Genomic DNA, 23,205 nt, shown 5'->3' with positions numbered 1-23,205 from the left:
CTACTCATTTCTCTCTCCTCCATAGCAGATCACAAAGTCGTGTGCTCTGCCTCAGGGTGGCAAGTGAATGAGAGTGCAGCTATGCTCTGAGCGTGTGCCTACTCCTGCCTGTTTCCAGAAGATAGCAATGAAAGTATCACTACTTCACAGTGAGATGTGCGAGCTACTAAAACTTTGTGTGTATGTGCTTCCTCAAAAAGAGAAAGTACAGGAAGCTTGGCATGGATAACCCTGCTGTGGGGTGGGTCTCCAGAAAGGAGCAGGGTTTCATGAGGATTTCCAAAGAAGCATTGGGTCAAGGGTCAGGAAGGAAAAGCTGCTATATCTCCATGTAAGACCTGCTCCATCTCTGTGTCTTCTAAAGATCTTGCCCTTTTGAAGCAGGAGATGCTGTCCAGAGTGCCCAGAGAGTCACTCTGTCCAAGTAAGGCTAACTCAGAGACTCAGTGCTGGGGGGATGCCAAGTAAGATGAAGACAATGGGTCCTGACTCATCATACATAAATAAGGCTTCCCTTCAGGACTGGACACGGATAAAGGAGACTTTCCTACTAAACTCCAGGTTATTTTGGCTGAGACACCACCAAGTCCCTCAGACCACTGCATCTGAGTATAGTCCTGAGCAGAACACTGTGTGAGGCATTCCTATGCACAGCTTCAGAATCAAGGTATGTCTTTTCATACTGCCTTTGTGTTTAAAGAGAGAACTTTTTCTTTGCAACAGGGTCCCACTATATAGCCCTGGCTAGTCTAGACTTCACTCTGTAGCAATCTTCCTTCTGTGCCTCCAGCTTTAACACAAGGTTTATATAAATTATGACTTACATGTTTGATGGACATGTATAAAAGAATTGGCAAACTATGTAGTAAGTTATAAAAATACTAATGGATGTTATAAAAAATAAATAGTAGATCTATATTTGATCCTTAGCAATACCCAAAAAGAAAAAAAAATTCAAAACTATAAAAAAAGTATATAGTAGGGGCTGCAGAGACGGCTCAGCAGTTATGAGCACTGGCTGTTCTTCCAGAGGACCTGGGTTCAATTCCCAGCACCCACAAGGTAACTCAAATTCCAAGGAATCTGATCCTCTCTCAGAGACATACATGCAGGCAGATTACCAATGCACATAAAAATAAAAGCAAATAAGTCATTTAAAAGAGTATATAGTAGGGGCTGGAGAGATGGCTCACCAGTTAAGAGCACTGACTGCTCTTCCAAAGGTCCTGAGTTCAAATCCCAGCAACTACGTGGTGGCTCACAACCATCCGTAATGAGATCTGATGCCCTCTGCTGGGTTGTCTGAAGACAGCTACAGTGTACTTATTAATAATAGTAAATAAATTTTAAAATAAATAAAATCTAAAAAATGATTAAAAAAAAAGAGTATATAGTAAAAATATTTTCTTCCTATTCCTGCCCTAAAACACCACTGGTACTTGTTTCCTGTAGAGATGATTTTTAGGAAAAAAAAAAAAAAACATGCTGAAGAATAAATGTTTGTAATACGGTGCACATCTAGGAGCTGTGGGTAGGTTGGCTGGTAGAGTGTCTGCCTAGCATGCATGAGGCCCTGGGTTTGAGCCTCTGTGCCACATAAACCAGGAGTAGTGATGTATCTCAGCACTGGGGAGGAGGAGGAGGAGGAGGAGGTGGCGGTGGTGGCGGGATGATCAGAAGTTCAAAGTCAGTTTGAAAACAGGAGAGGCTCCCCCTACCTCCAAAGGCTGTATCATTATTTCAATGAAATGAAAATGGATCTGCATTAACCCAGTAGAATTATAATTTTCAAAATATCCTTTATGTTTTCATAATACTTCTTCATGCCTCATATTTAAGACAATCTGGGCATGAAGGGTCACACCCATAATCCCAGCACTTTGGAGGCTGAAGTAGGAGGATAACTATGAGTTTGAAGCCAGCCTGGGCAATATAATGAGTTTTTGGGGTTGTTCCTGTTGTTGTTTTTATTTTTTTGAGACAGGGTTTCCCTATGTAGCTCTGGTTGTCCTGGAATTTACTCTGTAGACCAGGGTGGTCTTGAACTCAGAGATCTGCCTGCCTCTGCCTCCTCAGTGCTAGGACATAAGGCGTGTACCACCACTGCCTGGCCTATAACGAGCACTCGTCCAGCTAAGGCTGCATAGCAAGACCTTAAGAAGATGTGGAGCATGACTAGAACTCTGTACTTGGCAACACAAGCTTTGAGGACATGGCTGGAAGCCAGAGGCATGGAGATGAATAGGAGCTTGTATCAAGGAAGAAAAAGCCTAAATTTGAGATAAGAACAAGGGGTTAAAAAAAAAAAGAAAGCAGGGATCAATAGAGTCAAGGGGACCAGAGCATGAATGTCTGAGGACGCTGTGCACCGTGAGGAAGGTCCTGAACTTCCACCCCAGGACAGGAATGTCAGTGCTCAGAACACAGTTTGGGGACTATAGAATTGTTCCACCAAAGCTCTGTACCACTAAGCACTGTGCCCAGACCCAGGTTCTATACCAGAAGAAGTGTCTAAGACTCAGTCCTTCACAGACCAATATCTGTCATTGTCTCCTGTCTACTCACCTGACTGACCAGGAGGAGGGATTCCTCCCAGTCCTCGAGGGAGCCTCACGAATACAGAGAGGACTGCGGCTTTGTTACCAAAGCAGGGCTCCAGGGCAATGGGCTTAGGAACGGTCTGGAGGAAGAAAACAGAAGCACCTTAACTCCCTGCTACACTGCACAGTCAGGTGCTTATAAGGTCAATAAGAGGTCCCCACGGGCACTGTCCCGAGAGCTGTGTGAGTGTCAGGAAAGGCCCACGCCGGTTTGTATGGTGACCTGTTGCACAGTTCTGCACACCTGGCACAAACAGACCAGATATTATGGAGAGAGCTACCTGTTTTACATTCATCTTCCAGCCACTAAGTCCTGAGTCTGTAGGGGTTAAGAGCTTGTGAAAGGTAGATAGCTCATCAAATGGATTCTTTATCCACTCATTGAATGCTTCAGCTCTAGAAAATATTCATTTTCTGTTGCAGACTTTATTTTTAAAAAAGAATTTTATAGGCTGGAGAGATGGCTCAATGGTTAAGAACACTTGCTCATGTAGAGGACCCGAGTTTAGTTCCCAGCACTCACAGGGCAGCCTGCAACCATCTGTAACTCCAGTTCCAGGCATCAGTGCCTCTGTGGGTAGCAGGCATGTATATGGTACACAGAAAAACAAGCAGGTAAAACACCCATAGACAGTAAAAACAAAATGAGAAAACAAAGCTAGAGAGGAGCCTGGGAAGGAGCCAGCAAATAGCATTCCCCATGGTTTCTGCCTCAAGTCCCTGCCCTGACTTCCCCCAATGAGAGATTATGACCTAGAAAGACAGCTCAAGGAAATCCTACTTCTCACTATGTAGCCCAGTAGGGCCTTGAATTTGTAACCCTTCTGCCTCAGCCTCTTGATGCTGTAAGCCACAAAGTCTGGCTCCCTCCCTCCCTCTCTCCCTTCCTCCCTCTCCCACTTCCTTCCCTCCCTTTCCCCACCCCCTGGTCTTTTCTTTTAAGCCTCTAGCAGTCACTATTTTACTCTGTCTTGTATTTGATTATTCTCGATGGGTAAGTGGAATGATACAGCATCTTTTACTTAACACAACTTAACGTTTGTCTATGCTGCAGCATACATTAGTCTTTTAAAGGATAAACAGTTTCTAGTAGCAGTTGCTCCTCTGCCTATGTATATACCCACCACTGACAGTCCTTGATTGCCTTTACTGTCAGTTCTGAATGTGCTGTCATAAACACTGGCATTAGAATAACCCCCCCAGTACACTTTTGTATTGTTTTAGTTTTCTTGAGACAAAATCTTGTCCAGTAGCCCAGGCTGATCTCAAATTTGCAGTGATTCTCCTGCATCTGTATTGTAGGCATGTGCTGCCAGTAGTGACTACATTTTATAGTCTAAGCATGGTGACATATGGTATGTGTGCAAGTGCATGTGTGGGTGCATGCACAAGTGCACATGCAAGTCTCCCTCAGTTGTTCTTCAATTTACTTACTGAGGCAGGGCCTCTTGCTGAACCTGAAACTCACCATTTCCTGCTAGCCTAGTCAGACTGCTTACTCTGGGAATCCTGTTTCTGACTCCCTAAGTACTGTTACCATGCCTGCCTGGCTTTTAATTGAGTACTGGGGCTCTGAACAAAATGTGTGTGTGTTGGTTCAATTAATGGTTAAAGTTAGCTGCCTTCCCCCACCCCCTCTTTCTTTTTTTCTAACATATAGGGTCTCATTATGTAGACCAGCTGTTCTAGAACTCAAGGAGATCCTGCCTGCCTCTGTCTCTGCCTCCTCTGAACTGAGATTAAAGATGTGCACCATCACACCTAGCCCAGATTAGATATTTCCAAATAAAAACTATAAAGTATTATGCCACAAAGTAAGAATAACAAGCTTAATTTGCATGTTAAAATCTGACATGCAACAACTCGAAAAGTAAAGCCACACACAGAGCCCCTTACGGTCGCTCGGGGTTGCTTCTGCTGACTAACTGTTAGAGAGGAGACAGGAGTGACACACAGAGCGCTTGCTGTCTGTAGCCTAGCAAACTGAGGCCTGAGTTCTGAAAAGCTATATGGACCTTTGAGCCACTTCTCACCTTTATACTTCCCCCAATGAGATCAGGAGGTTCTTCATCTGTTTCCAAGGCAACGTTTACAGAAGCAAAGGGGCGGCTGGCCATCTGTTGCATCTCCCGAAGAAGTTGCTAATGAATAATATAGTATTATTAATATGCTTAGTACTGAGATTTTATTAGTGAATACTAGATATTAGACATGCTACACTCTCTCTGATTCAAACTGATCAGATGCAGTGTCGCTTCTGTGACAGCTGAGGAAAACTGGACATGACAAGGTGCTAGGTAGCACAAGGTATCAAATTTTGTTACATGTGGTAACACTATTATATTTTTATAAAAAGCCCTTACCAGTAAGAAATAAAAGTTAAAGTGGAGGATATAATGCTATGATATCTGTTGATTGAATATATAAAAGGGCAAAAACTTACCTTTTTATATTTTTGTTGCTAGATTAAAATCACTCTAGCTTGCTTTGTGTTAAAACCTGAACCAGACATTGTCAGAGCAACAACAATAAAAAAGATGGCTGATAGGATGGGAGACAACTCTCCTCGGAGAGAGCTGCTGCTGAGAACACAATGAAAGTGGAACTGCAGAGGACAAGAACATGAAGGACTCTGGATTTGGGGGTGGATACGTTAGGATAGGTGTTCAAAGTATCAAGTCTTCAATGTCTTCTTTAAATGAGATTCAAGTGTCTGTTTATGAGACAGTGTCTCATGCAGCCCAGGCTGGCCTTGAACTCACTGGATGACTTTGAACTCCTACCTTACCCAAGCACACATGGCTTGAAATGTTTTCATGTTGGGTCAGATGAGATACTATAGCACACATCTCAAATACAGAATGTGGGCATTCATTCCTATACCATCAATAATATGAGAGGTCTTCTGAGGTTATGCTAGGGAAGACAAACTGGCCTTGCTTCAAACCATCTTCTAGGAGGCAGGATCCTGAAGCTACATAAATCATCACTCTGTTTTAGAAGGGAAATTTTATGTTAAAAATTTTGTTGCTGTTACATATCCTATTGCGGTCTCTGAGCATTACTGAAAAACTAGATGGCCTAGTATGTGTCAGCACATCTCTCTACTGAACCTAGAAAGAATTTCCATTAACTCAGCAAACCCAGTCTGGGTTCTGTAATAATCTAGGTGCAGGGTCACAGGAAGACAGTTGCTACCCCATCACAGCACTATTCTAGAACCTCTGCCAAGAGGACAGGAGATAAGGTGGGTAAAGAACTTCCATCAGGACCCAGGCCACAGCAAGAACTAAAAACAACTTCCTACTGGGAACAAGTCATGCCTGACCTCGTGCATTTACAATGGTCAGGTTCAGTGCTATTCGTAAATTCCAAATAAAGGTAAAAAAAGTTTATTAGCTGACTGAATACAGTCTAAGCATATTTTAAAAATCCTTTTTTGAGGGGGTTCATCTTCTAGTTTTCTCTCTCTCATGATACTGCAAATATTTTCCAGTTGATTGTTGCTTTCTTTATGATCCACTTATATACTTTTATATACTTTCTATTTTGTATTCAGACAAATCTCTACTATTCTATCTCAATAACTCATACGGAAATAACTTTGTTTTCTTCTCAACAGTAACAAAACTGCCTTGTTGCCCTTCTTTAGAATGTATAGTCTAGGGTGAGTTGTCTAGCTCATTCAGTCAGAACATGAGATTCTTAAATGAACAGACTAGAACAAATGAAGTGTTTGTAGAAAACGTGTTTAGGAACCTGTGCTGTGAAGGCAGAGGCACTAGTTACCCCTCAGTTCTGTACCTCAGCATCTGTGTGGTGATGGGTAGTTACGTAGCCTCCCTTATATCCTAGGGTGGAGATGAAGATAAAGCAGAACCACCTGGATCAGTGCCTGGGATGGAGAGGTGCTCAATGTCCACATGGCATGTCTACTAGTACCCACTCTAGTGCTTAGTCATAACAAATGACACAGGCTACAGCTAGAGGTTTGTTTTTGTTTTTTAAATCCCCCTCCCCTACCTGCTGCCCAAGACCCACAGGTTAGAAGCTTTGTCTCTAGTGTTGTGCTATTAGAGGGTGCTGAGACTAGAATCCAGGGACTCAGTTTATGCCAGGCAAGTGCTCTGTCACTGAGCTGAACTTGTCTCTACACTCATATTCTTAGGAAAGACTCTTAGGAAGACTTGAATCAAGCAGTGGCAAAACTAATGACACTTTATGCAAGAATAATTAAAATCTACTGATGGCACATAGTGGAACCACAGAATGCAGGTTAAACAGCATGCTTCTCATATGAATATTAGTCATCACTCAACAGGTAAAAGTGATCTGCCTAGAAAGAAGGAAAAAAATGAGTTTTATGTGGAGTTTGTCTACTTGGGCTTACCTCTCTCCGCCTGGATGCCCAACAGCTCTGCTTGATCTTCCAGACCACTGCAGCCACCAGAAGCAGCGAGAGGAAACAACTGAAAGGCAAGACCATCTTGTGAGTCAGCTTCACCCCTGCCTGACTCCACCCCTGCCTCCAGGGAACAATCCTCAAGGTCCCAACTCCAGTTCCTGATGCCGCACAGGTAGGCTCACAGGAAGTGCAGTGTGAGAAACACTTGCTGGCTCAGCTAAGCTTCCAGTCCTGACTTCCTAGAAGGTGTTCCCATTTCTGACTTCTTGATAAGCCCCTCACAGTGGCCAACGACAGCTTACCCCAAATAAGGAAAGCAATTCTAACATGAGCAATAACAGGTAAAAAACAAGTAATTTAATCAATGTGGTAGACTTTATGGATTTTCAGAATGAGAAAAATCTCAGTAAATAATCAACTTTTCATAAGAGGTAAGTGGATGAAATTTATGTGTAATGATGAGTATATTTTCTGTAAGCATATATACATACACAGTGGTTATGAGGCAAGCATCTGGGCATGTCTCTGAGAGAGTTTCTACACTGGGTTAACTGAATACCAATAATCAATGTGGGCAGCACCACACTATGGGCTGGGGTCCCAGACTGAATGCAAAAGAGAACGTGATCTGAACAGCATGCTCTCTGCCTCCTCTTCCTCCCTCCGTTAGACAAGTCAACTAATTGGCCGTACTACTGAGAAAAGTGTGTGTGTGTGTGTATGTATGTATGTATGTATGTATGTATGTATGTATATTTTTTAAAAAAAGATTTTATTTTGCTATTCCAGCTAGCGTGGACTTATGATCTCTTATCTCGGAATCCTGAGTGCTGGGATGTGCTGCCATGCCCAGCAATACATGCATTTATTAGTAAAATAAAATTCAAATCATCAAATTTAAGCCAACAGTTTTCTCAATACTGTTAATATGTTTTCTTTTTCTTTTTCTTTTTTTTTTTTTTTAAAAAGATTTATTTATTGATTATATGTAAGTACACTGTAGCTGTCTTCAGACACTCCAGAAGAGGGAGTCAGATCTCGTTACGGATGGTTGTGAGCCACCATGTGGTTGCTGGGATTTGAACTCTGGACCTTGGGAAGAGCAGTCGGGTGCTCTTACCCACTGAGCCATCTCGCCAGCCCGTTAATATGTTTTCTTAATAGGAGGGAAAACTTCTAGTTGTCTAATGATTATAAAAAAAAAAATTGGGTTTTCTTTCTTCTGTAAACTAGGTGTTGAATGGGAAAAGCTACTGTGATTCCAGAGGCAAAGACTCAAATCTGATTAAAAAAATAAGTCTAGGCCAGGCAGTGGTGTCGCACACCTTTAATCCCAGCACTTGGGAGGAGGAGGCAGGTAAATTTCTGAGTCCGAGGCCAGCCTGGTCTACAAGTGAGTTCCAGGACCGCCAGGGCTATACAGAGAAACCCGGTCTCGAAAAAAAACAAACAAACAAACAAACAAAACAAAACAAAACAAAACAAAACCCAACCAAAAAAACCTTAAACAAAAAAAAAAAAAAAACAACTAAGTCTACCAAACAGCTCCTGAGAGACCTGTTTAATATTTCATATTATGAAATATGCTCCAGAGATTTATGCAATAGAGGCTTGGCCCCCAGAGCATCAGAGCTTAGAGGTTGAATTTAGGGATATGACTAAGATCAATGGATGTCAATCAACTGGTTGACTTGTATTTTAATGGCTATTGGATGGTGGCGTCTGTTTGGATGAAGCAAGTCACTGGAGGTATGGGACTGAAATGTATATTTTGTCTTGTGTTCCTCCTGACCACTCTGAGGTAAATACTTTTCTTTACCACATTCTCCCCATCATTGTATTTGGTCTAGCTGTGGGCCCAATATGATAGAACTAACTGACTCTAGACTGAAAATTCTGGAATTATGAGCTGGAGGAAATCTCTTTCCTTATAAACTACTCCCTATGGTATTTTGTCACAGCAAAGAAAAGCTGGCATATAACTGTGATCAGTTTAAAACAGGCATTTTTTAACTTGCTCCACATTTTTATTTAATATAAAACTGACACAATTATTGTACATATTTATGTGGTTGGTACAAGTGTATGAGTTGTAATAATCAGATCTGGGTCACTGAAACGTACCCTATTTCAGGCCTGCAGCATTTCTTTGTATTGGAAATATTAAAATCCTCTCTACTAATCACTTAGCTAATTGTCCTTAACCATAGTTATCTTCCTGAGCTACGCTGCAGTACATAAAGATCTCTCTGTATCAGACTTCACCCCAGTTCCCATCAATCATTTCTTTCTATCCCTTCCTTCTTTGCTGGGCTCTAATAATTACTACTGGTGGTTTGAATGAGAATGACCCCCATAGGCTTATATGTTGAATATCTTGTTCCCAGCTGATGGAACTGTTTGGGAAGGATTAGGAGGTGTGGGACATCACTAGGAGTGGGGCTTGAGGTTTCAAAATCTCATGGCTATTTCCAGTTAGCTCTCTGTCTGCCTAATGTTGTGGACCAGATTTAAGCTCTCAGCTATTACTTCAGTGCCATATCATAATTGTCATGGACTCACCCTCTGAAACTATATGCCCCAATAATCTCTTCTGTAAATTACCTTTGTCATGGTGTTTTGCCACAGCAATAGAAAAGTAACTGAGATATGACTTTAGTCTCATTCATATTCATTCTTATTCTCTATACAATTTTTGAGGCATGGTATAATTATGTGGTCAAGCTGGTTTCAAACTTGAAATCCTCCTGCCTCAGCTTCCAGAGTGGCTTGGATTATATACGTGTAATACCATATCTAGCATTCTCTACTTCTTTCAAAAAGCATTTTTTTGTATGTGCATGTATGTGTGTGCGTGTGATGTGGGTGTGTAAATAGGTTTATGTTGAGTGTTTGTATAATTGTGGGTACATCTGTGTGGAGATCTGAGGACAACCTTGGCTGTTGGTCCCAACCTTTGACCTTGTGAATACTAGTAAGATGACTCAGTAGGCAGAGTTGCTACATAGGTGTAAGGACCTGACCTCAGATTCCCAGAACTTGCTTAAAGCCAGATGCAGTAGCACACATTTGGAAGGTAGAAATGGGAGAGAATTCCTACAAGCTCCTGGGCTATCTCACCTAGTATATGTAATATCGAACAAGAGACCCTGTCTCAAAATAATAAGGCAGAGAGTGATAGATGAGAAAACCTGACTCCTCTGATCTCTGCACATGTGTGCATGAACACACACACCTTTACATATACCACACACACATATAAATACACACTTAAAAAATTGTGAGGTTGGATTAGGTATGGTGGAGCATGCCTTTATCCCAGCATTCTGGAGGCAGAGGCAGATGAATCTCTCTGAGTTTGAGGCAGCCAGAACTACAAAGAGAGATCTTGTCTCAAACAAACAAACAAACAAACAAACAAATAAATGCATGCACGCAGAATCAAGTAAGCAAGCAAGTAAGCAAACAAAAATTTGTTAGGGCAAAAATTAAGATACTTTCAGTTGTAGAAGTACATACAAAAGTTATCTATGTTTCTTTCCTCAGGAACCTTCGAGGGAAAAAGTTCCAGCAAAAGGAGAAATACATGGAAAGACTGTGGCATGGGACGAACACAAAAGAAGTTGCCAAGATCACTGTGGTGGTTTAAATGAGAGTGGTCCCCAGAGGCTCACACATTTGAAGTTTGAATGTGTAATACTGTTTGGAAGGATAAGGAGGTATCACTAAGAGTGGACTCTGAGGTTTCCAAAGCCCATGCCATTCCCAATTAGCTTCTCTGCCTTATGCTTGTGGACCAGATGGACGATCTCAGCTACTTGTTCAGTGCCAGGCCTGCCTGTCTGCCTTTGCTAAGATGGTCATGGATTCTAACCAGGAACTGTGATCCTCAAATTATATGCTTTCTAAATTGCCACTGTCAGGGTGCTTTGTCACAACATAGAAAAGTAACTACAACAATGACAACCACATAGCAGGCCTTGGAGACTAGTACACTTAAGGACAGAGGATGGAACATTATGGGTGGAGGGAATGGAGTCCAAGAGAGACTAAAGCTAAGAGACAACCATCACTAGAGGTCTTTTTGTTTTGCCAGATTATAGATGTAAATTTGGGGTCGACTTATAGGGAAAATTTAAACAGCAACTGCAAAGGAAAAATATTACATTTAAGATAAGCAAAGAGTAACCTTTCCTTTAAAACATGAGCAAGTAGAATCATAAGTCAATTTAGGATTTTTTAGTTGGTCAATGCATTGTGATATAACTATTAAATTAATGGAAAGGAATTTTGTGTGTACCTGGTCTGTATGTATGTAAGGCAGTTATAGAACACCAAAAAATAACTGAGTTAGCTGTGGCACGGTGGCATACACCATACTTCCAGTACTCAGAAGGCAGAGGCAGGAGGATCTGTGATTTGAAAGCCAACCTCTTCTATTTAGAATTCCAGGACAGTCATAACTACTATAAGGAGAGACCCTATCTTAAAAGGAAAGGAAAGATAACTGAGTTGGCAGGCCGAGCATTGGTGTGAAGGTAGAGAAGCAGCACAGCAGAGCAGTTTCTATTTGGGGAGAGCAGAGGGAGGTGAGGTGGCTCTTGCTGCTTCTCTTACCAATATGCAATGACTAATTTGTTCTTTTCAATCATTTCTGCATAGTATTCTCAAAAAAAAAAAAAACCCTACTAATAAGAAAACTATAAAAAAAGGAGAACCCCAGGAGTTTGCAAGTAAACCTTACCTTTCCCTATGGAAAATCACAGTCATATCTTGATTAAGACAGATTAAGACATGTAGCTCACAGCAGTAGCTATATTATTAATAACTGCTTGAGCCCAAACCTCTCCCCATGCAAAGAGCCGAATCATACAAACGGAGAGTTTTATCACATCAGACTAAATTTACATCACTGTGAGTGAAAAGCAGCTTTGTAGGGATATACAAAGCAAGCTGCAGTTAAGGGACTGTCTCGATGGAATGTGTACAATTAGCATAGAGAAATTACCTGAAGAAAGTCACGAAGAACTGTACCAGGTCCATGAAGTTGCTGTGCTGGGAGAAGGCAATCTGCAGCAAAAATACAGAAAATATGGGTGACAAAGCCAGTGACAGCCTACGCTGCTTCTCAGCAAAATGGCCTCAGCTACAGACTACGACCAGACAACCCACAGGGCGTCATTTCTATCTTACTAACTTTACTATAAAATAATAGTGTTTAGCACCAAGAATATAAAAAATTCCTACTGTATTTGAACTAAGAACTGAAAGAAGTAACATTATTTTGTGGAGAAGAAAAACACTGCAAATTTAACTATGGCCTAATTCTTTCTAAATCATTGGTTGTATTGGTAGATTAGATGTATCTACTGTGTGTCTCAGAATTGACCGTCATCACCAATTCCTAATACTTACTACTGGCCTAATGTCACCTGCCTCACTAGACCAGAGCCCTCATTAGGAAGATAATGGTACAACTGAAATCTTTCATCTAAAACGTTTGGGACTCCCAGGCACGATAGCATATGCCTGGTCTCTCTATATAGCAAGATCCAGGCAAGCTAGGGTTACATAGTGAGAATCTATCTTACACACACACACACACACACACACACACACACACACACACACACACACACACAACATAGGGCTTAGAACTAATACGTTTCAGATTTCAGGGTTCTTTGGGGATATTTGCTTAGATTTATTCAGCAGCTGAACACACCTATTCTGAAAATCTGATATCTATATAATTTAATTTTATTTGAGACAGGATCTCAAAAGCTCAGGGTGCCCTTGAGCTCACAATTCTGCCTCACCCTCCCAGTGCTAAAATTATAGGCTTACATTATCCTGCTTGCTTGGCAAAGTGGAACTTTCTGAGCATTAGTTTCAGATTAAGAGTGTTCAGTATCTATTCGAATGAAACAATTACTAAGTAGATGGTAACTGTTTCACTAAAGATGGTAGTTATGATAACAATTGGGAAGTTCAGCAAGTGGCCCCCATCCCTCCAGCACACATCAAAAACACACATAGAAAATATAAACATATACAATAAACATAAAATAATAACTTTTTTTAAAAAAATCAAGAAAGTCAATGATTAGCATCTTATTTTCCTAAATTTATTGCCCCACCCTTCTTCTGTGGTGCTGAGGATCATTCAATCCCACACAAGCTAAGCAGGTGCTCTACCACTGAGACACACTCATGCCTCTTACTCTTTTTATAGCTAGATTTACAACAGAATAGAAAGGAGACCTTCAGCTCCCCCCCCATCTTTTTTTTTTTTTTTTTTTTTTGCATTCCATAAGTAAATATGGTCCCAACAGTATCATATAAGCCATAAGGTATTTTAAGGTATAGATTCTAAAATTTCTGTGTCTTTTCTCTATCACTTATACTCTAAAGTGCAAAGTAACAGGTTTCGGGTTTGGTTTTGTTTTTGTCACTGTTAAGAGAAGACTGGCCTTGGATGAATAACAATCCGCCTACTTCCGCCTTCCATGTGCTACAATTAAAGGTGTACATCACCAGACACATGGCTTAGATTTGACTTTTATGAGTAGCTTTTCTGGAGCTGGAGAGATGGCTCAGAAGTTAAGAGCACTTCCTGCTCTTGTAGACGACCTAGGTTCAATTTCGAGGATCCACATGGCAGCTCACAATCATCTGTACCTCCAGTTCGAAGACCCAATACTATCTTTTGACCTTGTATGCATGTGGTACATATGTATACAGGCAAAATACTTATAAAATAAAATGAATGGCCTTAATAAATAAAAAAAAGTTAGATTTTCCTTAGTGTTTGCATTTTAAAGAAACCTATGAGGTGCTTTTACTAGTTAGTACTGGGTGCCAAAACCTGCGGATGCTCCTGGCCCTTTCTCAGGCTCCATCAGTCCTGGCTTGCCTGATGCCATGTAATGATTCTCAAAGCTTCTTTCTCATTGTGGAGAGTTCAACCATGGACTGACGTTTTGGCAAAGCAGAACCATACCAGTTAATGTCCTGTGTCTCATCACAGAGAGGCTGCGAGTCCCAGGGTGGCTGGAGGGGGCACCTGAGACTAAAGGAGGCCCTCTCCTGTTGAAGCTGATCATCTAACAAGTTCATAATCACAAGTTGTACGGAGAGCAAAAGTCACCATGTTTATGACCACACTGGTCACCCACCCAGAAATATCTATCAGTCTTGAACTTAATGCTCAAATTGGGAACTACTGAGAGTGGGAGGGGTGCTATTAAAAACCAGGCTGGTTAATCTTTTCTTTCTCTTCTCCTCTCCTCTGCTTCCCTGCTTTCCTCTGTCTCCCCCTTCCCTTCCTTTTTCCTCTTCTTCTCTTCTTTCTCTACTCTCTCCCACCTTCTTTTCTTTCCTCATGTTCTCTTTTCTTGGCTAGAATTGAACCTAGGGCCTTGCACATACTATGAAGGCAAGCATTCTCCCACTGAGGTGGTCTGAATGAGATGTCCCCTGCAGTCCCAGACATTTGAACTCCCCAGCTGGTGGTGCTGTGTAGGGAGGGTTAGGACTTGTGGTCTGCTAGGGGAAGGACATCATTAGGGGAGTGGGCTTTCCTATTAAAAAACCTCAACTGTTTCTAGTTTGCTCTTTCTGCTTCCTGCTCCTGTAGCCATACCTGCCACTTGCTGCCACAGCTTCCTTGTCAGGACAGACTCTTACCTCTCTGGAACTATACACCCAAATAAACTCTTCTATAAGCTGTCTTGGTCATAATGTTTTATCACAACAATAAAAATGTACTGATACAACCACCAAGCTTTATCCCATAAGTTTGGTTTCATTTTGTCATCCTTACTCAGACAGTCAGATAACACACACTAAACCTTGCAAAGGTCAAATTTTAGGCTGGGCACAGGGTGCGTGTTAGAGGATAAAGTGCCTCTCAGGTCACTGACATGAGTTCAGTGCCAGAGCCCATGTGAAGGTGGGAAGTGAGATCTGACTTTACACAGTTGTTCTTTGACCTCCACATGCATGCTATGATACTCTCAAGCTTTCTTGTCCCACATGGATACACAGGCATAATAAAAACATTAAATATAGCTGGTCACAGTTTGAAAGCATTTTGGAGAAGGGGCTCATAAGGCGCCCACCCCTCCCAGGAGCTCCTGGCCATTAATGGTTACTGGGTAAGAGGGAAACACTTTCTTCATCAGTGTCACTACTGGTAAGTTGCCCACATTCTGATAAATAGCTCTTCTAGTCACACTCATGGAAGTGAGCCCAATGGAACTCAGTGGGTCATTAAAGCAACAAACAAATGCAGAAGGGGGGCTTGGTTGGGAGGATGGGAATCATCAGAGGGGAAGGGAAAAAAAGGTAGGAGGAAAATGTTATTCATATATATAAATAATACATTTATGAAATTGTCAACTAATTAAGATTAAAAAGTGTTCTGAATTTAGGGGCTTTTCTGATAATGAAGGTGATGAGAAGTTTCTATACTGAAAACTTTTTAATAGGGATTTATCTAGGTCAGGCTGCCCTTGAATAACATTGGACTTCTGATCCCGCCTCCACTCTTTCCCTTCTCCCTCCCCCTCTTCCTATCCTCTTCATTTCCCTCCCTCCTTTTGCCCCAACGCATTACTATATCCAGCTTCTAAAATATAATTTTAATAGAAGAAAATCTTGTTGTAATTTAGTGGTAATACTTCCATATGCAGGGGAGATAGTTGTTTACAAAGTGCTTGCCCTGCAGTATGAGAACCTAACTGTGATCCCCAGGACCTACACAAAGACCTGAGCATGGTGGTACAGTAACCCAAATGCTAGGGACATACAGTCAGGAGGATGGATCCCTGAGGTGTGTTGATAGCCCTGAGGTCTGGAGAGAGATCATCTTAAAAATAAGATGGCTGGTTCCTGAAGAAGACACCTAAGGTAGACCCGTGGCCTCCACATGTGCATACATGGGCACACAAACTCGTGTAAAAAAACACTGAAAAACTTACAATCTCATTTTCTATCCAACAGAAGGTAGCTATCTATACATATTCCCAGAAATCTAAAATCTACACCCCTGCATTTCCTCAACCTGATTCCAACTCCCATCAAATGTTTGAGTAAGAAATATTTGTCCTGGGAACCCTTTGGGATGAGGTAGATAAATGTTGAGAAACTTGGCTAGCCTAAGACTTGGGAAAGATATAATGGATTTACAGTTCTGAAGCACTAAGTCTGTCCTTCATTCAAAGTATGTCTAAGTAGTTGTGTTACTGTCCTCAATCCCAGACAGTCAGCAGAATGTGTCCTACCTTCCTGAAGCCTGGTCCTCCTTATCTTTCAGGGCCCAGCACGGTAGTCCTTCCCCTCATTTGTAAGACACTGGTAATGGTCCCCACTCTCTCACAGTCATATCTAGGCCTGACTCCTGCTCCTACAGCTCCCCTGGGAGGTTCTGATGCTTCTCTTCACAGGCCTCAGAAGTTAGAGATCTGGTTTGCCTGCTCCGTCCCCTGAATAGCAGTTAAGGAACTGCACTGAAAAACAAAACACCCACAGAACCAAAAACCCCCTTCATTTGGAAATGACATCTCTGGAGGGTCAGCAAAGAGTGGGAAGGGCGTGGTAGAGAAAAGGCAGTACTCTGAAGCAAACCAAAACCAGGGCCTATGCCTGAGATAAGAGATGGAGTATTAGAGTGGATGGCTTATTAAAAGTTCCTGGGAATATGGGATATTGGCATTGTGGGTTTGTGGGGGAGGCTGGAGTCTCTGTGATTATTCTGTGTCTAAGCTTGTCACATATGAGTGAGGATGGCTGTCCTCCAAAGGGTGAGAGCCCAGGGCTCTAAGAGAAGCAGCTAGTGTCTGAAGAGTGGGTTAGTGGGCTGTCCTCATGTCTAGATTTCTATATATCTCTATAGAGAAAGTCTCTATGAAAACACGCTGTGAATGAATTTCTTAACAAGCATGGAATAAGTATTACTATTAAAATAAAGAAAAGCACCTATATCAAAGACCACAGATGCTTTCTTTTCTACTTAAAAATATGTACTTTGCTTTTACTATGTACACAAAGTAAATGCTCAAAACCTTGAGTAGACAGTGTAACAGTAGGGAAAGGCCAATCAAAATTTGAAGAGGGGAAAAAAAAGGCCTCTAGCTTGCCTTTATCATCTTCTTTACCAAGACCATTCATTATATAAGCATGTAAAACAGGAGCTAGCTGCACAGTGAGGTGAAGCCACAAAGCCTCAGGGAGGTGTCTGTGAATGGGAGAGGATTCCAGGGTAAGTGCACCTGGCTGACTTTCTGCAGATAACCCTACAGCTCCGGGGGCAGCTTCACCAAGGCTGAGAGTCTACCTGAACCAACACCCATACATTTCAGAATCTTCCCAAGGCTTTGGAGATCTCGGAAGTGTTTACCTTTCACTTCAGGCCCAGAGACAGCCTAATCAGCATGCCTGACCTTCAGGGTCTTGGTAGGACCATGTGGATCTTGCAGAAGAGTTTTGAACACTGTAAGGTTGGAAGCCAGGAGAGGACTGAGTCTTCTCACAGGCCTCAGTTGCCAAGGATGGGAGAGGCTGTGTGCACTATGGAGTATATTTTAAACTGGGATTGGATTATCACCTCTCAGAGTTTTCCTGTGAAACAGTGAACCTTTCTTTCCACTTTTTTTTTTGTTTTTGTTTTTGTTTTTGTTTTTCGAGACAGGGTTTCTCTGTGTAGCCCTAGCTGTACTGGAACTCACTCTGTAGATCAGGCTGGCCTCGAACTCAGAAATCCGCCTGCCTCTGCCTCCCAAGTGCTGGGATTAAAGGCATGCACCACCACGCCCGGCTCTTTCCATTTTTATAGCATTAATTTTTAATTTTTCATTATGTTTAATCATGTGTGTATGTATGGGGGGGTATGTGCATGTGAGCAGAGGCCAGAGGACTGGAATTATAAGCAGCTGTACACTGCCTGATGTGGATGCCCTGTTTTCTTTTTCAAACATTGTGTTGAGACCACAGCCCTGCACTGATTTTCAGTAACTACCACCGCTTTAATACGGGTTTGTATTGGCACAAAGCATGTTCACCTCAGCTCTGGAGAGAAGTCAAACCAGGCAATGCTCTGAACACTTCACTCCTGACACACATGCTAGCATCTACTCACGTTCAGCCCCTCCCACTCCTGTGAACTACTTTTCAGAATTCCCATACCAGTTTCCTCATCACATGTAGTATTAACTTATAAAGTGTGGTAGTTTAAATAAGAATGGGCCTCCAGAGGCTCACAGATTAGAATACTTAGTTCCCAATTGGTGGAAATGTTTGGGAAGGAGGTGGGCTTTGAGGTCTGCAAAGCTCATTCTATTCCTAGTTAGCTTTCTCTCTGCCTCCTATTTGTGGATAAAGAAGTGAGCTCTCAGCTCTTCCTCACAGCAGATGTTCCTGCCTGCTGCCTGCTCCCGGCCATGATGGTTTTGGAGTATAACCCTTGAAACTGTGAGTCCTAATAAATGCTTTCTTTTATAAGCTGCCTTGGGTATGATGTTTTGTCACGGCAATAGAAGAGTAGCTAAGGCACAGGTTGGTAGCAGGAAATGGTATCTATTTAATCAGGTGTTCGAATCCTCATTCTTCTCTCTTCTACTCTGTAGGCCCAAGGCCTTGAATTCTTGGCCATCGTCCTGACTCTGTCTCCTGAGTGTTGGAATTATAGGAAGGAGCCACCAGGCCTGCCATCAACCACTTCATTTGGGACAAAATTTCCACAAAATTTAACTAAACTCTTTAACACTGTGGGTTGGGATAAAGAGCTTTTAAGTGTCAGCAATTAACACAAACAGGGAAAGGGCATCAGCACCTTTATAAGAAAAACTTGCTATTAGTTGGGTGAGCAGCACATGCCAGTAACTTCAGCACTTTCGGGGAAGAGGTAGAAGGTACAGGAGTTCAAGGTCATCCTTGGCTTCATGGTCAGTTATGGGTTAGTCTGTGCTACTATGAGATAGTTAAAAATGCGGGGGAAGAAGAACAAAATACTGTTACCCTAAAGCTTTTGTATTCATCCTATATACATTTACTGAGTACCTACAACTACTAAATTCTATGCAATGACATAGAGTTTATCTTAAAATTATCAAAAATATAAAATCTATCATTGCCTATAAGGAGCTATTTATGTAATAAAGAACCATCAAGTGTGTGGCTATGGGGTACAAATGCAGAGGAGTGGCCATGAAAGGTGTCTGAGGGCCATCAAGAAAGAGGACACTTCCAAATACAGTCTAAACCAGTACCTGACATAGGAGGGGCTACTTCTAGTCAATACTGTTGCCACAGAGGTCTTTCTGAAACACTGATCTTTGTTCACTTCCTGACTTTAAATAACTCAGCGACTCTCAGTTGTCATCAGAAGGCAGTTTACATTCTTCAGCTGAATCCTTAAGCTCCACTCTCTTCATGGTAGCTCTAGCAGCTACCAAGTTCTTTTTCCTTTTCATTTTTAGATCTATCTCCTAGCGTAAGTCACTCTCAACCTCCCTGGGCAGCCTCTGATCCTCCTACCTCTACCTTCCCAGTGCTGGGACACATGAGTCTGTCACTACTCTCAGTTTATGCTGTGGTAGTGATGGTACCCAGGGCTTCTTAATGTTAGACAAGCGTTCTTTCAACTGAGCTACATCCCAGTCCAGCTGTTAGCTTCTTGATCACAAGTTCTATCAATTCTGTTGAACTCCTGTTTCTAAAAACAACTACCCATACTGTCTTTGCAATACAAACATTTCCACTACCTGTCTCCTTAGGACTCAGTTCAGGCTAATAACACCAGAGGTCATAGCAGGAAGACCAATCCTTCAGGACACATGCACAGAGAATCTGCAAACTGGAGAGCCTCCATGAACCACACACAGAACAAGAATCCACACTTGTCTGTGCAATAGTAAAGCTATGTGTTTTTACACAGTACCTCATACTGCCTACTGCTTCCTCTATGGACTCCACATTATAGCCATCATACCACTTTGACATCTTATGTGTCATTTTTATACTTTATTGGTTACAAACATGTACTTGTTTTATTTATACTCAATTCCATAATTAAAACTGTGTATTTCTAAAGGCTTTTACATAGCAATTACTCAAAAAATAAACACATAACTATATGCCAATCAATTTGATTTTCTTTCTCCTTCCTTCCTTCTTTCTTTCTTTCTTTCTTTTTCTCTTTCTCTTTCTCTCTCTCTTTCTCTTTCTCTTTCTCTCTCTCCCTCCCTCCCTCCTTCCCTCCTTTTGAGGCAGGGTCTTCCTATGGCCTCAAACTCAGGGTGATCCTCCTGCATTGGTCTTCCACATCCTGGGATTACAAAAGTATACTACCTTGCATACCTTGCATAGCTTTCATCTTGCTTTTAAAAGTGCTTTAAAACTTTCTTCACAAGTGATATGACACTCTCAGAATTTTTTCTCTGAGTGTGTATATGTGTGAAGGTATATATATGTGCACATGCATACAGAAGCCAGAGGTAATCAGGTGTCTTCCTCAATTCCTCTCTACCTTATTTTACTTGAGACAGGGTCTCTAACTGAATCTAGAACTCACAGATCCAGCTTTGAGTGGCTGGCCAGCAAGCAAGATCTTTCTGTCCCCTGCTTCCCAGTGCTGGGGTGACAGGCACACACTGCGTGTCCAGTGCTGGGGTGACAGGCACACACTGCGTGTCCTGTGCTGGGGTGACAGGCACACACTGCATGTCCAGTGCTGAGGTGACAGGCACACCCTGCGTGTCCTGTGCTGGGGTGACAGGCACACACTGCATGTCCAGTGCTGAGGTGACAGGCACACCCTGCGTGTCCCGCTTTGTATGAGAGGCTGCAGATGAACTGCATGTCCTCAGGCTTGTGTAGCAAGCACTCCACTCACTGAACATCTCTCCAACCTAAGAACAGCACTCACCTGCTACTCAGTCTATGGCAAAGATCCCTCAAAGGCAAAGCAACACTATCTTTCAGTCACCACAGATTCCAAATGAGTGAAGTTAGTCTCCACTAAAGAGATGTCACCATCTTTACGGGAATGAAGTTAAAAAGCAGTTCTTACCTGAATTTTGATGGGCCAAGTGAAATTACTGACATAAACAAAGAAAGTGATGTTTGGATGGTTGCGAAAATCAAATTTCTCATTAGAGAAGCTATCTTTGTATTCCTTGATGTTGGTTTTTGAAACAACAGGCACCTCTTCTCCAGTCTGGGTTCCGGCTAGAAAGAAGCAAGAATAAAAATAAAGACTTGGGAGGCGGGTATGCCAATCAGAAAGAATCTTTGCGCACTAGTAATGAGGGTAAAAGTTTATTGAGCACTTACAGTGTCAAAAGAATATAGCCTTATGAGCTTCAGTCTCTAACCCACACAACACCTTCCTATCTCCATCTACAGATTGGAAAAACTCAAGTCCCAATAGATTAAGTAATCTGTCTCAGAGGCTCCAGATATATAAGCGATGCACAGACATACATGTATGTAAAACAATCATACATATAAAACAGACACTGCATTCATTTTGCACATGATACCTCAACTCCTTTGTATTTCTGCTTCACACTGTAGAATATGCTCAAGGCTCCTGTTCAGGGACACTTACTCGCTCATCACTTCCTAAGCAGAAAGGTCCTCAAGTCTTGATGGAGAAGGTGCTCAAGCAGCCACTCAGGCCTTCTTTCTGCTACCTGCTACCACTGCATTCAGGCCTGTACCCAGTGAGACTCCATTTCTAAATGGTTCTACCATATTTTATATACTCCATTGGCTAAGAACATGAGTAGTACAGACTCAAAAAAGCTTCTCTTTATGCATGAAGGCAAACCTCAAACTCTATAATAAGTACCTCCTTTATTTCATTTATTCCTTGCAACACTCTACAATTCAGGCAAGATTATGAATGAGGGCTAACATATTTGTAGATGTCATGTTGTAATATTAAAAAGTTGGAATATCTCTGTACATAGCAAAGCTATTTTCACTGTATCATTTTATAAAGAAGGAAACTGGATCAGAAAGTTTAGGTAACTTGGGGGCTAGAGAGAGATGGCTCAGCAGTTAAGAGCACTGGTTGCTCTTTCAGAAGACCTGGGTTCTGTTGCCAGCACAGATATAGTAGTTCATAATTGTCTGTAACTCGTTGAGGGTGGGGAGCTGATGTCCTCTTCTGACCTTCTCAAGCACTGCACATACATGGTACACTTATACACATACAGGCAAAGGCAAACACACACATAAAATAAAACAAACTTAAAAAACAAAGAAAAGAAAGCTTCAGTAACTTGTTCAACACCGTGCAGGTAAATTCAAACCTAGGTCTATCTTCAGGGCTATCAAGTTATGGAGTGGTTATTTATAGTAACTGCTACATTAGGGCCATCAGAATTTTATAGTCACTATAAGATAAACAAGAATGGAAAAGCTGTACTTTTAGGAGTTATCCCAAAGTATGAATACCTCTACATATTAGAGTTATCCCCCTTCCCTTAAAGAGTTTTCATTTCTTAAAACTATGAGTCACTTTAGTTTTTCCCCTGTGAAGCACAAACATAGAGATAGTCATAGTGCTGGAAGGTGGTGGCAAAGCAGGGAGCAGCCATCCAACCAACCTGAACCAGCAACGCTGGAGGCAAGAGCTGTGACTCCTCACTCTGAGTAGCCTAAGGTAGAGAGGGAATTGTACATGCTTGTTCAAGCATGGCTTGTTCAAGGTGCCATGGCTACTAAGAGGCAGAGGTGGGCTCTGAACTCACTCACCAGCCTTCAGAGCCTCCTTCCCCAACTCCTACACTAAACTTGCCAATCCATCTCTCTAGGTGTGTCTGTACCTGGGAAGCTGGTGGCCCAGGTGATGTTGAGGTTGAAGTTTTTGGAGGCATTGATGAACATGTCCAAATCCCTGTTTTGCTGATGAAAAAAAAAATACACATTAGAAAATTGTTAGTACCTTCTAGATTTTAAGATACAACAATAATCAGGTCTTACTAGTCTCAAAAACATTAATTATAGACTATTCTACATCTTAAAAGAAATCCATGCTTATGTTAAGACATGACATTTCTTGTCAATTTTCTTCAATACAAGCAATAAACTGAAGTTGAACTGTCATTTGCATCCCAGAGTTGGGAAGAATTTGGTGCTTTATCAGATATTAGTTCCATGAAGATCCTCACCTTTTGCCCTCTGTCAGAA

At 41.8% G+C, this 23,205-nt stretch overlaps 1 protein-coding gene and 1 long non-coding RNA gene across 4 annotated transcripts in view; one reads left to right on the top strand and one right to left on the bottom strand.

The window, feature by feature from the left end:
* The window catches only part of Atrn (attractin), a 123,904-nt gene that overhangs the window by 4,652 nt on the left and 96,047 nt on the right, over nt 1-23,205 (bottom strand). For 2 of the 3 annotated variants that reach the window (NM_009730.3, XM_011239259.1), the window contains exons 23-28: nt 22,842-22,920; nt 21,077-21,234; nt 12,014-12,075; nt 6,991-7,069; nt 4,634-4,741; nt 2,566-2,680 (exon numbers count right to left, since the gene is read on the bottom strand). In NM_009730.3, coding sequence (NP_033860.2) covers nt 2,566-2,680; nt 4,634-4,741; nt 6,991-7,069; nt 12,014-12,075; nt 21,077-21,234; nt 22,842-22,920 — 601 coding nt within the window. Of the gene's footprint in view, nt 1-2,561; nt 2,681-4,633; nt 4,742-6,990; nt 7,070-12,013; nt 12,076-21,076; nt 21,235-22,841; nt 22,921-23,205 lie in introns of all 3 variants that reach the window. The other variant, XM_006498606.4, reaches the window with a different exon arrangement.
* On the top strand, nt 31-14,736 carry Gm30286. The gene is made up of 3 exons (XR_374979.4): nt 31-667; nt 7,034-7,177; nt 10,552-14,736. It is a non-coding gene; the product is annotated as a predicted gene, 30286 (long non-coding RNA).

The sequence above is a fragment of the Mus musculus genome, chromosome 2 (assembly GCF_000001635.26).
Source record: "Mus musculus strain C57BL/6J chromosome 2, GRCm38.p6 C57BL/6J".
Classification (NCBI taxonomy): domain Eukaryota; kingdom Metazoa; phylum Chordata; class Mammalia; order Rodentia; family Muridae; genus Mus; species Mus musculus.
The sequence above is the reverse complement of the archived record's forward strand: the minus strand, read 5'-3'. Positions and strand labels throughout refer to the sequence as shown.